This window comes from Cygnus atratus, chromosome 8 (genome assembly GCF_013377495.2).
Source record: "Cygnus atratus isolate AKBS03 ecotype Queensland, Australia chromosome 8, CAtr_DNAZoo_HiC_assembly, whole genome shotgun sequence".
NCBI lineage: Eukaryota > Metazoa > Chordata > Aves > Anseriformes > Anatidae > Cygnus > Cygnus atratus.
Window position 1 is genome coordinate 20,076,742 of NC_066369.1, and position 17,774 is coordinate 20,094,515.

Genomic DNA, 17,774 nt, shown 5'->3' on the forward strand with positions numbered 1-17,774 from the left:
GATAAAGTGGAAATAATTAATTACACAGTGGCATTAGAGACTGAGTCTGCAACTTTGCTTGAAACAAATTATTTCAAACCGCAATGCTGTTCAGCAAACAGCAATACCTGCTGTGCTAAATAGTCACTGAGTCTGAAAGTACTGGTCCTGTTCTGTTGACAGGATCAGCTTTAGTCTCCAAACCACAGTTTCCACACTGCCATACCAATGGATGCAGTTTTTCAGCAAGGCCAGGACCTTCAGGGGAAAGAGGTTTTTCCTTCTTTCCCTTTGACCTTCAAAACCATCATTAAAACCCCTGTTCTAAGGTCCCTGGAAATACCTGAAAAAAGAGTCTGTGACCATTAGTCCAAAAAATGTAAATTGCTTTCTCTTATGTCATTACATAGGAACAAACTCATCACACTATTTTAATGTATCCATGTATCTTCAGCCTCAGTGAATTTTTACAAGAATGCCACAATTGTCTGAATTGTCATACGTTTGTTTGTTTTTTAATTATTATTATTTTGTTCCTTAATATGCTTTCAGTGATTCTTTGTTGCCTTGATATAAGTACAATTACCATAAACACATACACTTACCCTAAATTTTTCATTGAGAGGACTCAAAATTTGCTATAGATAATTAACAGACTGATGTTTTCTCTACTTTCTTAATAATTACATACTGACTATATCCACACTGCATATTTTCTCACTCAAATCACATTTTCTTTCACTCTTCTACTGCCCCTTTGGTTCATCATTTGCAGGCATTTAGAAAAGTAAATTCATATTCACAGTAGTAATTTCATGTGAATATTCACTTTGGAAGAGAAGTGCTCATTGAAAGAGCTTTTTGTGGCTTTGAGTACAACCATAATCCACAGAAGGCAATTTTGTGACCATATCCACAGCAGAATCATAAATACTTCTAAAAGGCAAAGGGCCAACTCCTTCACAGGATCTGGTTGGCTGTGGAAGGCATGGACAGCTTTCTGCCCACTATTCATAGCTCCAAAATGGCAAAGTAGCCTGTTGTCAGACCCGATATCTCAGTCACACTCCTCTTGCTGTATCCATTCTGGTAGCTCTTCCATTCACTGGAGCTGCTTGTGCTAAAAGATAAAATACAACTACTTCAGTCCTTTTCAACTCTAAAAAATGCTTCTGTAGTGGTCTTGCATAAGGCTTCAGATACAGTGTAAGACAGGTTTACATTTGTAAAAAAAAAAGAAAAACACATGGGAGAGGTCTAAGATGTAGTCTGAATCTTTGATGCACCTGTAATGAGTGCATCAAACAGCCTGATTTATGTAATTACCAACTCCCAAGTAAGTACACCTTCTCAGAGCTTCTTGGAAAAGGAGAAGAGCATATCTAATTACAATTATACTGAGAGCAAGACAGATCCCTGCCCTACCACTGGATCTACTTGGGCTAACATTTATGGCCAAGGTCAGACACAGTTCTATGTTGGCTCATCCCTCCTGCCCTTGGCTGCAGAACTGAGGTTAAATTAAAATATTTAGGTCAGTATGTGTTTAGCTTTGCAATCCAATAAGAAATAGTACTGAATCCAGAAGACTGTGAGAAGCTGTTTACTCTGATGAAAAATATAAACTCCCATCTACTTATTTATTTATTTAGAGCTTTCTATAAGTGTTCTAAAAATATAAGGAAAACTACTTAGTTATTAAATTGAATCTAAACCTACAGCTTGAGGTATGTAAAAGCACAACTTTGAAATATTCATGTATTCATATAGAAAGAGAAAGTCTGTGTGAAAATTATGTATTTCCTGAGACAGGGTTTGAAATAAACTAAGTTAGCTGTGTTTTCGCTTTTAAACAAGTGAAAGTATTAAAATCTTAGAATCATAAAAATCTAATCCTGCATTGCTGAAAATATTTCCCCAAAATACAGCCTGGAGGGGTTTTATTAATGTTTTTGTTACATTTTCTACTCCCAAATAAGGCTGCTGTTGTATACCTAAAGCATTCGAGAAGGTATATTCACTGGGGACATGATAATGAGATAAATCAGTCAGGTGACAAACCCAGACTGTTTGACTGCCAGCTTGTGTCCAATTTTATGCAATTAATATGGCATACATTTTCATTTTGAAGCTTAAATTGTTGTATTGTTAATAGCTTAATTCTGTTCTCCCCTGACTGAAATAACGATGACCCACTGAATGTTGTCATTTTACCCAGCCATTAGCCAGACAGACAGAGAGACAGAAATGTATTGCTCTCTGCGGCAGAATTCAGACCATCACAAGCTCATTAATTCAAACGCTCATAATGAGGGTCATTGTAAAGACTGATACAGATACAGCTGCTCTGAACTTCAGACATTTTTTGAAAGAGACAAATTCAATATGATATATGTAAAAAATTCAAGTATATGCCTAAGAGAGCAGCAGGAGAAATTTTCTCATTCTTTTTTTTGTGAGATCTGACATCAGCATATAGATGGTTTCATCAATTATTGAGACAGGGACTAAGAAAGGAAAAGGGAATGATTTGGGGGCTTCATTTTTGAAGTCTGAATGTAAAGTGCTCAGACTGAATCAGAACTAGTATATCTGAATCTTTAGAATTAGCTGCCTCTTTCTTATACTGGCTCTTCTTTGTAACACTGGAGAGCCTTAAAAGGCTGGTGTTTAAAGTGTTTAAATAACTTTTGAAAGGCTGGAGTGTATCTTTTACACAATAATATTGTACATGAAATTACCAATTCTTTGGTCTCATATTAAACAATTACTCCATTATTAAAACAAGAATTGTCTTTAGATAGTCCTGGCTGAGAAACTGCAGGGTGAGGGAGATCCAGGTCTCCCTGCTCCAGTGAATATTTAATTATTTATATGGCATGGAACAGATCCAGCAGGGCTAACGGAGCGATAGTGGTGAATAGCTGGTACAGAGGCTAGAGGAACGAAGGGTCATATTATAGTCTGAATATTAAGTACAACAGAAAATTGTGCCCATGTCTCCTACATCCTGGATAAATGTCCTGTCCACAGGAATTTTTCATTGTTCAGAAGTGGCTGTCCTTTCTGGTTTTAATCAGAAAAGCTATGCTGGTCAGAAAGCCTATTCTGGTGAAAATGTAATCTAAACCAATAAATATCTTACTGATGATGAACTGACATTTTTCAACAAAAAACTGTTGGACAAAATTTTCTTGAATACCTCATCAAGATCTATCTCAGTTTGCAAGATGTCCAGGTGCTAAGTGAGCTACCTCCATTAAAGATGGACCATTTCCCTCTGAGCATTCAAGTGCTCTTTTGATTTGCTTTAAAAAAAAAAAAAAAAAAAAAAGGAGAGAGGAAGGAATAGAAAAAAAGATTTCTCTGTTGCAAAACTTGACAGCTGTCAGCTACCTTGATGGGGCAAAATGATGATATATCACTTCACTCAGTATCTTACAATTTAATTGTAATTAATTATGAAAGAAACTACAACTCTTCAACATGAGTGCAAATATTTTTATTTGCAGGCAGATGTTTTGCATGCTTTATTAAATTTTGTGTATTTCATATCATTCAGTGCTCAACTAAAAATAACTATCATTCTGTACCTACACAGAAAGTGTTTCATACAGTGTGAAGCACTAACATCATATTTATTTGAGGATAGAACATTATGCTACTCTTCCAGTATGTAAAATACGTACATTTAACAGTGGAATTAAGGATCTATTTTAAATATAGCAGTTGCTAAGCAATGTGCTATTAGCAGAACTCCAACAGCTTGGAACATTTAACATTTTAGGACCTATGTGCTCATTTTTATATTATTACTTAGTTTGCAAAATACAGTTTGTAATCAACGGGGAGGTTTGTAATTTGCTCAGACAATAGACAAGATTGTTTCTCAGTGCTTTTCTGGATCCTCATCTTTGGAAAGAGAGCCTAATAAATATTATGTTTTGGTATCTATAAAACTCTATTATTTCCTTCTGCAAATTGTAGATGGGTGAAATTCTAGTGTGGTGGTCCCAGAACTGCTAGGAGTAGAAGCCAAAGCAGCAGCATCTTTCTCTACCCGTGCCCACTGTTGAGCAGTTTTCCTTCATTACAGAAGCTTAGGCAGAAGTTCTCTGTTCAATTAGCTGTGGTAATATCCAGACAGAGGCAGGAAGGCATCAGCAAAGAAATGTACAGAGCTATCCTATCTCTGGGTAGAGGTAGCTAACATCACAGATTTTTTCATCCTATCCTAAAATATATGTGACTGATTGATTGAACAGAGCTGCCCAGACTAATTCCTTTGGCAAAACCTCCTTGTTGTTGACAAGGCGATTAGGAAAGCACTGGGAAATTTCTTTGAATTTGCAATTGTTTTTTCTGTCCTGTGAATTTATTTACAAGAGGAAATTATCCAGACTGATGCTGTCTGACTTGTGGCTGTGAGTCAGATCAGATCTTAGGACCTTTACCACTTCAGACAGCTGTGCACTCTTCCTTACATGCCTGCTTTGTGGTACCCACCACCACCAGAGTAGTGAATATGCGAACAGAACCATGCAGAACCCCAAAACACTACTGCACGAAGATTTAACTGTTCTGCTCTACACCACAGTGTGCATCCGTGGTACATGCGAATGCTAGTAAAACCCATGACAGTGCTCGCTGTTGCCTACAGATCCGTTGGGACTACCACTCTCCGTGAACTGTAAAGTCTTGACAACATGGGAGACAATGAGAATTTTGCCACTAAACAGTTCTATCATTTGTGAAATGGGGCCAGAAGTCCCTCCAAAGTCTTAAATCTTCACGATCCCTCACAAAGGTTATCTGAAAAGAGATGTACTGACTACTTACCATCCTCCATTTAAACATGGTCACAGGCGTACAAGAAACCCTAGCTTGTCCAGATGTGTGGGTCTCTGGAAGTTATTCTGGGTGAAATAGATACATAAATGTTGTTGCCCGTATGTACAAAATCCTGATTCCATGGGATCCTAAGAATTGCCCCATTCAATGTCTATTTCACATAAACATATTTTAAGTTTCCTACAATTTGCTCATAAATGTACCACAACATTTCTAGAATTTAAGAAAGCTAAAAACACTTTACAAATGTCTTTAAGGAGAAATGATTCCCTCAAGATGTTTAGAATGGAGGCTGCTCCTATATCAACCCTTGTCTTTGATTAACCACTTAGAAAAAAGGAATAGATTAATTATTAAAATTAGTCTTGTAGTGCACCTGAGCACTGAGTGAAATCTGATTCCCACTGATATCTCAGGGGGAAGGGGGGCAAGGGGAGGGCTGAGGATGCTCAGCACCCCACAGGACTGGGCTTGTAATGGCAAAGTCTGAGGTTTGTGAAATAATAAGGACTGGATGCAGTGTTTACTCAATAGCAGTTTGAGGTTGTTTGTTAAAAAAAAAATAAAATAAATCAGTTCTGGGCTTGGAATCACTGCAGTCCCCTTTTAGCCTATTACACTTGCCCAGGAGCCCTTCTCAGGACATGCAGCAGTCTCTCTGACTGCTCAGCCATGTAATAACTCTGAAAACAAAGGCACAAGAATTTGCCCTGTCACGCTGTAACATCGTTATTCACTTGATAAAACTGTGGCTGTGCCGCAACACTTCATGCTTTGGGTTTGCCCAAAGCTGCAGAGTGGCTCTGCTCATTATACAGGTAACTTCTCCCCAAAGCCAGCCTGTGGCAAGCAGCAGTCCCCAGGCTGGCCCTTGCCAGGCCCGTGCAATGTCTGCCCTAGTTTGGTGTCACAGCTGCCTGCACACTTTGCTACGTTCCAGCTTGCTGCTTCTGGGCCTGCCATTTTATTCCCATTCACCGTGCCTGTCACCTCAAGGCAGCCTCAATTATAATGTCATCGAAGGCTTAGGCAACGGCACCTGAAGGTTGTGCTTTAACTGCAAAAAGTGAACATGCACAATTACAACCAAAGTAAGCAAAAAGCACGGTATTTGGCTAAAAGTAGCAGCTGGAGGCTTTTTTAGATGCGTCAGTGTCTCTCGTCGTCACTTTGTTCCAGCTAGAAAATTTGGAGATCCAGGATTCCTTGGGCCTATTTGTATTTTGGATGTCCTTTGTAGCCATCTACTTCCATTTATTTTCACTTTTCAATATAAATGCAATATGTCTTAAGTGATCATATCTTGGGTCAGACATTTGGGGTGTTTTGACTTCCTGGCCCAGCTGTTGAATGGCTCTTTGAGGATATCAGTTATATGAAGGCCATTTCCCTTTTAGCACTATTCAGTCCAACCATCCTATGTGAAGTTTTTGAGGTTACTGGTTTGCTCATGGTAAAGAGCATGCAGGGTCTCAGGCTGAAGCAGAGCAAGTTGAACTTCAGATACCTGTTAAAATACCAGTCTTCTCCAAAGACTAGAGCTGACACATTATTAACATTAACTTTTTTTTTTTTCTGCTAGCTTTACCCATGATTTCGTGTTATTCTTTCCCCTAAGTGTTGCTGGATTTTTTGCACTTCAGGACAGTTAAAACAACTTTATTGTTACCTAACTGAGGTCCTCCAAAGGACAAAATGCAGTGCCAGCAGGCTCTAACTTAGGTTGAAAAGAAAAGAAAAAAAAAAAAAAGACAAAGAAAAAGAAAAAAAGTTGTCTAAAAGCTACCGTTTTGAGACACTGAACATTGTATAAAGCAGCCTATGCACTTTGCTACAGATATTTGTTATTAATGGAGTGCTTCTAAATGGGGCAAAAACCTACTTAAGGCTTTAATAAATCTTGGAAATGAGTGGGTATTTCAGAAGTTAAGCTCACCTTCATTACCCTGTAACACTACCTCCTGCGAGGCTACCTGAGACTTATTGCACCATGACTGCGTTCTGGCAGCTGACTCCGAGAACCGGTGTTAACCTCTCTCGTTCCCCTGAAATGTACAGATTATTCCCATCAGAATGAATTGATGAATGAAAAGATCATAGTTAATGGGTATTACTTCAATGCAGAGGGCAAAATCCTATTATCCTGTGCAACAGACAGTGTAAATAGTATTTGTGTAAAGGAGCCCCACTGGGATGAAGAGAAATGGAGTCCTCTACTGCGAGGCCCCACATCTGCCCCTTGCCAGCCCCATCCTTGCTCAGCAAAACCTCTCCAGTTCTGCAGCTGTTTTCTGTGGCCAAAGGATAATGGACTTTGGCCCACAAAGCTTCATAAAGAGCCTATTAACAGCAATAGGAAGGCTCTCATTGACATTAGTGATCTCGGTGATGGGCCGGCAGGGAGGAAGGCTGGCTGTGCGGTTCATGCTGCGGTCTTGCTGACAGCTTCTGAAGAAGTAGCAGGGTATATTCCCTGTGCCTGTGGTACTTTGATCACATTTCACCCTACCTTTTCCAGATTATTTTAATAAGTACATTAGTTGGGTTACACAGATTATAGTGTGCGCACCATGTTATTTGATATATTGTTCACCAACAAATATAAGATAAAAAGTAAGTCTGTATATAATTATCCACAACTGCTGACTGACTTATAATTAACTTTGAAAAATTGCTGGTTTAGGAGATATTATAGATTACAATTTTAAATACAAGGAGCTTCAGAATAGCTCTCACGATCAGTGCAAGTACAAGGTATTCAGTGAAGGATTAATTCCCTAAACTGCTAATCAGCTCTATCTCCTGTCTTATCAAATTGTAAATACATTATGCCGTATTAAAGTATGAGCATGCAGCTAATTAAAGCAGAGCCTGAATTTAATATCAGATACTCCCCCTCGACATAACAAAAATGTTCTAAGGACATACATAACAAGTGTTAACAAAAGAAAGTGATTCTTTTTAAAGTGATGCTGTGCTCCTATAGTAGGCTTTTGTTTTCATTTTGGAAGCACTTTTTTTTTTTTTTAAGAAAAAGAAGGAGGGAGGAAAACAACACAGTCTTTCTGAAGAAACAAGTTGGGGAAGGTATTAATTCTATTCAGTCTACAGCTGTAAACCCCCAGGAACCAACCAAGGGATTACAACCAAGGATCTACAAATAGTTTCTGGATGACATCCAGATAAAATTTGGTCCAATTATTAACATTGTAAATAGATTTTCATGTTAAATGCTGTGAACCAAAATAAGGGTTTTCTTTTTTTTTTTTTATTTTAAGCGAGAGAGCAAACCCATTCACATTGTTAAAGGAATGCAGTAGAAATTTAAGTGAATGATCAATGAAGCCTATCCAAGCAAAGGTTCAGAACCATAATTGAGCATCATTTACGAAACTGCTTCTTTTAGTTGCTTTTTTGTGTTTCAAACTCAAATAAAACAATGCCGTTATAAAGGCAGAAAATAAACATACATACGCGGATATTATTCACGAATGAAACAAACATAAAATGGAGGAGAGAATACTGAGCAAAGAACATTTCAACCAAAGTTAGTTTCTTAATTTTTTTGTGTGTAAACCTCAAAGTTTTTTGTGCCACTTAAAAGTTTTCACACCCAAAAGACCTCCAAACATATGATGTTATTAATGTGATTCAGAAGCAAAAGATATGCATTTTGTCAAATCTACACAGTATAATAGAAGGGGGGGGGGGGCTCTTTTCTTTTTTTCTCATTTCTTCTCATTTCTTCTCTTTGCTTAAACATCTCTACTTACAAAAAAAAATCTCAGCAGGAAATCAAAGAGTTTTACCAATAAAATCAATAAACATTTGCAGACTGTTGGTAGTGATACTGTTGAGATAAGATAGAGTTACAGCCCTGTTTGATCAATCTTTATTAAAGGGCTCATATTTTTTTAATAGACGTGAATCAGAAAAGGATTTTTTTTCCCTTCTGGCACTGGATTCTCTAGGTTTCATATACACAGAAACTATATCTGACTTGTTTCATTTAAATGTGTAACAGTTACTGAAATTCAAAAGCACCCTGGTTTGAACTAAAAAAGTTCTTTTCTTTCCTCCCCCCAGGTTAATTTGCTGGCTTTCGGAGTGATTATTTATAAAGTATTTCGACACACTGCAATGTTAAAGCCAGAAGTTAGTTGTTACGAGAATATAAGGTAAGTTTGTCATTTAATACAAATTCTACCTTCTGTAAGTTTAAATACAGATGGAGACAAAAGTAAGGATTCAAAAATTACAATTTAATTTTCTGGAAGATTTGGGGGGATCGGGGGGGGAGGGAGACTTTCTTCTCTTTCTGTTATTCCCTCATATAGATTTAAAGGTAGATTTTGCAATCTTTATTCCTTCTGAGCAGTGCTTCGTGCGGTAACACTGGGCTTGTGGGAGATGTTAGAGGAACACAATGAGTAGCCCATGTCAACTGAAGGGTAAAGGCTGATGGAAAGGTTAAAGTAATAATTTCCTTTTTTTTTTTTCTTAAATACTTTCTACAGCCTCTGTGAAAGTCAAAACAGATTTCAAAACTTATGCCTGAATTGGGACCAAAATATTTGCCTTGAAGTAAGAAGGCATGTAGAAATCCAGTGATAAGAGAATCAGGCCATTCATATTTTTTGTAAAAAAAAAAAAAAAATCTACAGTAGGACATCGTGCTTCTGTGGTGTTGGGGTGTGGAGGGGTGTTTCTCTCCAGGATTTTTACTTTGCATGCTGCTATGATTTTTCCATCAACTCACTCTCTTTAAAACTGATTTATAGGGACCTTGAAAACCGTTTGTGCAGGAAAAGCTGAAGTGTACTACAGGGAACATTGAAAACAACTTACTGTTTGTGTTGCTTAGGAACGCTCCTGCAGTTTCAATGCATTGCACTAGATTTATAGTTAGGATTTAGCAATTGTTTGATTGATTACTTTCTCTTATTCCTCACCCTTCGTAGCTTCATGTGGTGAGCTGGTTTTAATGAAGTTGAAAATTATTCATTTTCAGAGGAACAGTGCTAAAAATGTCTGTTGTTCAAAGGAAGTCCTGCAATGACTGGGCTGAGAAAGAATAAGAAAGTAATCAGTGGTTTTATTTCCAAGACAACATGCTGCAATTTGCTCAAGTCTGTGAGCAGGGCTCTACAGCATGTTGGAAAAAAAATCATAGCCAATCAGCTCCTATAATTTTAAAGTATCAATACTCTGACCCAGGAAATATTTGAGAGTATTTATGCTCTAAAAACAAAAAAAAATATTTTTAAAAAGACAAAGAATGAAAGAAACAAAGTCTAGTTTTACAACTTGCACCATCTTCTGCAGTGAACCTGAGAGGCAGCCTGGGAACCCTTTGATGTCATGCACATGTACTGACCTAAAAGCATACTGTACATTTTTCTGGGTTATTTTTTGAGGAGGGTAAGAGGGGGGAGGAGAAGTGGGGGAATGCTTCATAACAGACATATGTTTTTCCTTGGGGAATTACACTAACAGTAGATTTAAATCAAATCATATGGTGCTGCAGTACACCAGAGAAAACATATCTGAAGATTAAAGAAGCCAGTGTTTTCAGGCCCTCCAGTTTTACTCTTTTACTCTTCTTCAGCGATTGTGTGAGCTTATTCGTGGCACAGTACTACAGCACACCCTAAAGAGCAGCCCATGCATTTGCACTTCTCAGGCCGTTGCAGCTGAAACCAATCGCCTAGGCAGCATTCCCCTTTCCAAGCAGTGAAGGAAGGGAAACAGCACTTGCCTGCATGTTGTCTGCAATGTTCCCCCAGGTCCTGTGCCCGAGGTGCTCTTGCTCTCCTGTTCCTTCTTGGGGCTACCTGGATCTTCGGTGTCCTCCATGTCGTACAGGGATCTGTGGTGACTGCATATCTGTTTACAATCTTCAATGCGTTTCAGGGGATGTTCATCTTCATATTTCTTTGTGTGTTGTCTAGAAAGGTAAGTGTCCCCTTCCTTGTGGAGAAGTCACGTATAACCATGCAGGCACATGTCCAGTCTTGAAGCCAAGTTGTGGTGCAAACATTTTATAAGAGCAAGGCAGGAATTCCTTGTGCCCTTGTTGGGGGTGGAAAGAGAAGAGGGGAAATATATTGCTGTTGCCTTTGGTAGAGGCAGAACAACTGTCTGATTCTTGCCTTCACACAAATTTTCTCCCTTTTTTTTATTAAATATGAAATACAGAAAAATGCTTTTTAAAAATGTAGAACTCATCATTAGCCAGATGAAGTAACGTAATGCGTTCAGTAAAGCTCAATTCCAGTCTTTGCAGCTAGTAGCGGGATTCGTATTACCCACACAATTTTGAGATTATCCTTTTTCAGTATCCTGTCCGAAAGAAGAAGAAGGAAAAAAAAAATAGCTCCACCTTAAAACATCTAGCAAAGGGATCAGTGCACAATTAGTTAAAACATATATAGACCTATTAATGTTTCATGTTCCAAATCTATATTTTTATTTCAGATTCAGGAAGAGTATTATAGGTTGTTCAAAAATGTTCCTTGCTGTTTTGGCTGCTTAAGATAAACAGAAGGAAAACCTGCATGAGCATCATGGTGTTAGAAGGGAGCAACCTAGACGACGTCGTTACAGATATTACAGGAAAATATGGTATTGTGAAAGTATGAAATGACCCAGTGAACAGACATATCACTTAACTGAATTACTGACTTGTTTTGTACATACATGTGCATTCATGCAAAGCATTTATTTTGCGCTGTATACAAAGAGTATACAAAACAAACTGGATTATTGCAGAACATGTATTAATGAAGACCAGGGAAAGAAGCAAATTTCTAAAGGAGCTCAGGACTTTTCGTGACTTATATTTTGTTTCTGATATTAAAAAATATCTGAGGTTCTTGAACAAGAGATACCAGAAACTAACTGGCACAGCAGATTTTTTGAATCGCTTGGTAGCAGAATCTTGCTCACTGTCTTTTCATAGTAATTAGCTTCTTACATTAAGTTCTATATGGCCATCGGCAGGGAATGAGTTCCATTGAAGAGTCAATAGATAAAGATCTGCTACAGTCCAGACTTTTGAAAACATTTCTTTTAATTTAAAGTAGATTAAAAAAAGGATTTTTTAAAATATTATTCTCTTATCACTCTGAAATATATATTTGTATATTAATCATTTCTTTATTTTTGTAACTGTTAAAGAAGTGTTTAGATCTAAAGAGATGAGATCAGATCTGATACAAGAATGGTGGAACAGCCATTCTGTAAGTGAAAGATTATTTTGTGAATACTTTGAAAAATATCTGGTTCTTGTTTTAATTTAATTTAATTGCCAAAAAGACTGAGATCTGCTAAACTGGCACTATGATTTGGGAGGCTGTGGGAAGGAGATGCTTTCAAAAGTTTGTCACAATAGAGATAGTTGGAATCCAGACCTTGTAGGATCAAATGAAAAGTAAAGAGGTAGAAATCACCCATGGAGAAGAATACAGATTTAAATTTGAGGTCATGTATGTCCATATTATGTAAAATTGTAATTACAGCAGTTTTCTCTATTTGTAGCATCTTTGATTCAAACAGTTGTCTTCCTCCAAGGCTCCTGAGTTTGGAACGCTTATCCTGTGTTTAACCTTAGGAACACACACAAATCTGCTGAAATCAAAGAGAGAACGTTTTGTGATGCAAGTTTTGCTGCATCAGGACATGACCATGTTACATCAGCAGTTCCGATTTTGCCATTGTGTTCATTTTAAAAGTATGCTTTAATTTCATCCTTTTAGCACATAACTTATATGAAGTGCTGAGCAATCCTTTGCCCATGTGGCCTTCTCAGGAAGTGTCTAGGATCTCAGATGGAGCCCAGTATTTTTACCAGTCAGACACTGTAAATATGTAGTTGTTAATAAATTCCACTGCTTTATCTGTTAAAATAAAGGACTATTCTGAATTTTATTTATATTAAAGGGAACCTTTTTTAGTAATGGTCAGTTTGTTTGGATTTTATATGTATACACAAGGTTTTCATTGTATGTACTACAATGACAGGCTTCATTAGGTATATTCCATATCTCTGTCAAAATTTTGGAAACCACAAGAGGAATTCTTTTTCTGAAAAGAAAAATATATATTTTGGTTGGTCCTTTGAATATAAAATATGTGAATAAACCGAAGTGCTTAACTTTCACATTTCAACATACTTCCTTTGATTTAAATAAATACAATGGAAAAGTTCTCATGGTTATATATTATTCATCCTGAATTATTTGTTATATTTCCTTCGATGCTCTATATGTTCTTCCAGGCTTGCAAAAATGTAGTTATATATTACTTAAAAGAGTATTTTTAGAATGATATCTACTAATGCATCATTTTTAATCTCCTGCAGAAAAGTAACCTATAGTAAAGCTGGCTGGACAAAGAATCATCCCTAGTATAATGACTTCAGCGTGCTCAGTGAGATTGAAAAAGTTCTTTGGAAAGAAAATATATCATGAAGTGTTTAGGTTACAATAGTCTTTTTAATGAAAGAACATCTTGTATAGGAAAACTGTGCTCTCCAGTCTGTGGGTCAGATCTTCATTGAAACTCTGTTTTCCTTACATGCAAAGATGAGTTTTCATGTTTTAATACAGTACATAAGGAGCAAAGAAACTCTGTTTAGATTCATCACCTTTGAGCCTGAAGGATAGTGTAATTGTCCTTCCTAATGCACAGAGAAATACTGGTGAGAAATAAAAAGGTTTATTTGTCACAGTCCTTAGTAACACAAGCCCCTAGCAGAAAGGAGACACAATGGACATAAACTGAAGGAAAAAAAAAAAAAAAAAAGAGGTTTCAACAAGATATCAGGAAAATCTTTTTCACTGTGAGGATAGTCAAGCATTGGAAACAGTTGTCTGGAGAGCTTACGCAGTTGTATTAAAACCTTGGGAGGTTTTTAGGACTGGATAAAACCTCAGGCAACCTGATTTCTGCTTTGAGCTGGAAGGTGGATGAGATGACCTTCTGAGGTCCCTTCCATCCTGAATTATTCCATGAGTCTAGGATATGAAATATCAAATTGGAAAAATAACATCTGGGCATTAGTAATGGGCAAGTTAAGGAAACTTGTGCTCAAGTGCCATGCATCAGCTGATGGAAAAACAGTTTGTTTTTCTGTGACCTATTTGTCAGATTGACTTGTAACTAGTTGTCTGGTTTGAAAAATAAAGACTTTGCTCAGCATCTTTTCAGATTGCATTCTTTTGAGAGGTATATGACACCTCCAGTTGGGGCAAAAGAAAAAAAATACCAGTGATTGACAAGACAGATAAAAGTAAAATGTAAAGGTTTCACTGTGAAAGCAAGTGCTTGCTGAAGAGAGAAATTGTTTCCATTAAACCAATCAAAGAGAAATTTGTGCTCAGTGTTGCATTTCAAGGTGCACTTCAGAATATAATAAATAATGTCTGGATTAAAAATGACTATTCTGAAATAATCATTTCCTCAAAGAATTAGAAGTGTATTTCAAAGAAACTGCAACATTTAAGAGTTAATTGTCATCACAGACTGGGAGCACTCTTTACCTGCTGGGATGAAATAGATAGGCATCAACACCACCACTGTCCAAGTTGGTTTCAGACTTTCCTTTCACAGTCCTTCAGCTCAGAACATGGTGGTGTCTTGAAGACAGGAATTTGCAAACTCATGCATCTTTTTGAGTAGCCTTAAAAGGCCATGTTGCACATGGTGACATTAGACAAAATGAGCAAACATTCACAGGGCTGGTTCCACCAGTTGCTGCACCTCCACACTTTTACTTTTCTCACCAATAATGCCACTTTTGCATCTTTGTCATGATAGTCCCATACAGCACCATTCAGAACCATACTCTTGGCAGATGCCTGTTAGTCACAGAAGTCCTGCCTCATTCTTTTAGAACTTCACAGATGAGATAAAAAAAAGTGAAAACTTAACTCACGATGAAAGTTAAAACTTTCTTTCCATTAGTAAAAGAACTAGCAGGAGGAGGAGGAAGGACTCCTCACCAACATACGTCTCCAGCCTGTATTACTCTTTTCCCTCTATTTTCTTATATTCAGGACACGCAACGTGACTATGCTGTGAGATTACAGAAGCGAAGATGTTACCTCACCAAAGTCATCCCCCAAAGCTATTTTTATATTAAATTAAGCCTTTAAGATGGATGCAGACTTGAAAACAGCTGGTCATCAATGCAGCGATACTCTATTTAACCACAACCAAAATGTCAAGTGCAAACGTGCTAAAGCATTTTCACAAGTTGCCTGGCTCCGTGCCAGCTCAGCTCTCATGGCCATTGCTGTGGGCAGCCCGTCCACATAGACTGCAGCAGAGCGAAAGACCGTGCTGCCTTTTTCAGACTCTCCATCTCCATGACAACCCTCCGAACAAAACCATACAGAGAACCAAGAGCCCTTGCACTATCCATACTTTGCCAGGAGTCAGATACATGGCGACACGTGGTACCCGAGGTCCTGGAACTGCTGCTTCAGAACAAGCCACAAGATGTGACTAACTCAAAGCACTGTAATTCTGTCAACTTTACTCTTACACAGCAAAATTGACAGCAGCAATTTTACTGGCTGAAAAGAACAGAAAGTAAAGGAAAAAAAAAAGTATCAATAAAAAAAGCTGCTGAGAATATACTATTTTGCAATCTAAAACCAAATGAAAAGCCAAAAAAATGCACAGAAATTATCATGAAACATAAATGTGATTTCTGAATAATTCTATTTATCATAATAAGACCTTAATTTTTTGTGGAGGCCTTATTTTTACATCTTCACAATGTAGGGTTGCACTTTTCCCAGCATTCCTTCTCCAGAGCTATCCCTTTAAACCTGGCAGAAGCTTTGCTTTTATAGAAGTTGTTTTTACAGTTCTCTGTTTTTTTCTCATCTTGCTGGTAAGTACTCAAATTTTATTGTGTTTATTCTTTTGGATTCCCAGGGAAATTGAATATTTTCATCAGGTTTCATAACATAAGGGAGTTCTTCTGTTTTCTGAAGCATCGCTGGATATTCTAATTAAAACTAGGTCTAAGATTAGCCATTAGTCTTCATTGCAGTGCAATAGGTACTTCCCTCCAATGTAAGCCTTTGTATTTATCATAATTATTTATATAAATGCTGCAGTCAGCTCTGAATCCATGTAAACCTAATACTATTTAAATTAATTTTGGAACACTTTTGTGAGACACTGCTGAATAATTTAGTCAAATCCAAGTTGATTATAACCAGTTCTTCTTTACAATAACTAAGTTAGAAATCTCATACAAAAGGGTTTTTGTTGTTGTTTTCAGGAGGCAATTCAGCTTATCTTGTAAAATGTTGTGGGAAATACTTTGATGCTAATACCTCTAAAGCAATTATATTTTAACCAGGGTAGGGATGTATTCCTTCTGAGTTTGACCCCACCTATTATTGGGGCTCATGGATTGAGTTAAAGGTAGCAACCTTAAATCCCTCTCCTCTCTCTTTGACTGTTTCTACACTGAGCAGGGTTCTGGCACCACCTTGGCTTCTGTTGGGTTTCAGAAATAATTGTTGATGATACAGTAAATTTGTTTTCCATCCCTTGTGTTTAAATCCCAGCCTTACAAATGCTCATGCGTTTGCTCGGTTTTATGCACAACTAAGTCTCTGGCGTTAATGAGACTGCTCATGTGCATAAAGTTAAGCATATGTGCAAGTGTTGCACGATCAGGGTCTTAGGATGCCAATTTGCAGTAATAACAAATTTGCATAAACTCATGATCCCAGGCACTGGGCTCCCTGCTCATTATCAATAGTGATATTCGTTTATCTGTTTCTCATTCACAGATGTTATGAGCTTTATTTTTTTTAAAGATGGTTAAACTAACTTAAAGTTAGTGTTCTTGCTACTGAGCCATTATTGATTTCATCCTTATTTTCCTTAATATATGTGGGGGGTTTTCTCCCTCTTCGCATTTATAAGCTCTTCTGTGGGCTTATAAATGCCCACCTTCCACACGTTATTATCAGCTCACTTATGCTAGTGATGAAAGATCAGGTCACACTTCTTAAGCTGCAAATATGTTCTTTGCTGTATATGAGAGCTGCAGAAACACCATGTGCAAATACCCAGCTAGGACTCATCAAACTCCTGTGCACAAGTTGTGTCTTCTGTCATTGAGGGGCTAGGCCCTAAATGAAATTAGTAGCAGCTGTAACCCATTTAGAATATGTGCCAGCTAAGGGAGGCAGCTTGTACAGCTTTTAAGCAGGTGTCTTGCATGGAATCAGAGAAAAGCAAAGTATATCCTCACTGAAATTATAGTGCATGTCCTACTGAAGGATAGATAACCTTCCTTCTTATGTTCAGCTCTGGTTCGTCTTTGTTATTATCAGCACTTAATTCTTATATTATAACTCCAAAACATCTCAGGGTGCAACTCCTTGTTCTCAGAAGTAGTGGTGCCTACAGACCCTCTCTGAATGGTTGGGGCAGGTACCACTGAGAACCTACATACCTGTCCACAGCCCCTCACCTCCACAGGGAATCCAGGATGCACAATTCATGTGCAGTTGGTTTCCAGCCCCCAGCTGAACCTGAGCAGGCTGGAGTGGAACATTTGACTTTGCAGTGAGGAAGTAATCTCAGTGATGCTTGATGGAAAATAGACATTCCTTTGTTTTGTCACCTAACTCAAGAATGTAAATTTTCCAAGGTGGGGTGGGGAAGAGTAAATTCTGGAACAAAATAAATACCAGAGAATGATCATCTAGAGGACTACACACTTCCCTGTCTGAACAACTGAACTTGATAAAAGGCAAATAATAAGGGGGAAGAGAAGGCAGTGTCAATTTAAAGGAGGGAGGAAAAAATGTGGATTATTGAGAAAATGAGAGAAGCATCAAATGGTAACAGTTTGCAAGGATGTCTCCCCTGAAGCTAAACAAAATTGAAAAGTCATCAACTGGATC

The 17,774-nt window shown here is 37.7% G+C and overlaps 1 protein-coding gene across 1 annotated transcript in view; it reads left to right on the forward strand.

The window, feature by feature from the left end:
• ADGRL4 (adhesion G protein-coupled receptor L4) overlaps positions 1–11,722 on the forward strand; it is an 87,757-nt gene extending 76,035 nt beyond the window's left edge. Inside the window, exons 14-16 of the mRNA XM_035537715.1 lie at positions 8,917–9,008; positions 10,617–10,785; positions 11,308–11,722. Of these exons, the coding sequence (XP_035393608.1) occupies positions 8,917–9,008; positions 10,617–10,785; positions 11,308–11,370 (324 nt within the window). The 3' untranslated portion in view covers positions 11,371–11,722. The remainder of the gene's footprint in view (positions 1–8,916; positions 9,009–10,616; positions 10,786–11,307) is intronic.
• The last annotated feature ends 6,052 nt before the right edge of the window (positions 11,723–17,774 follow it).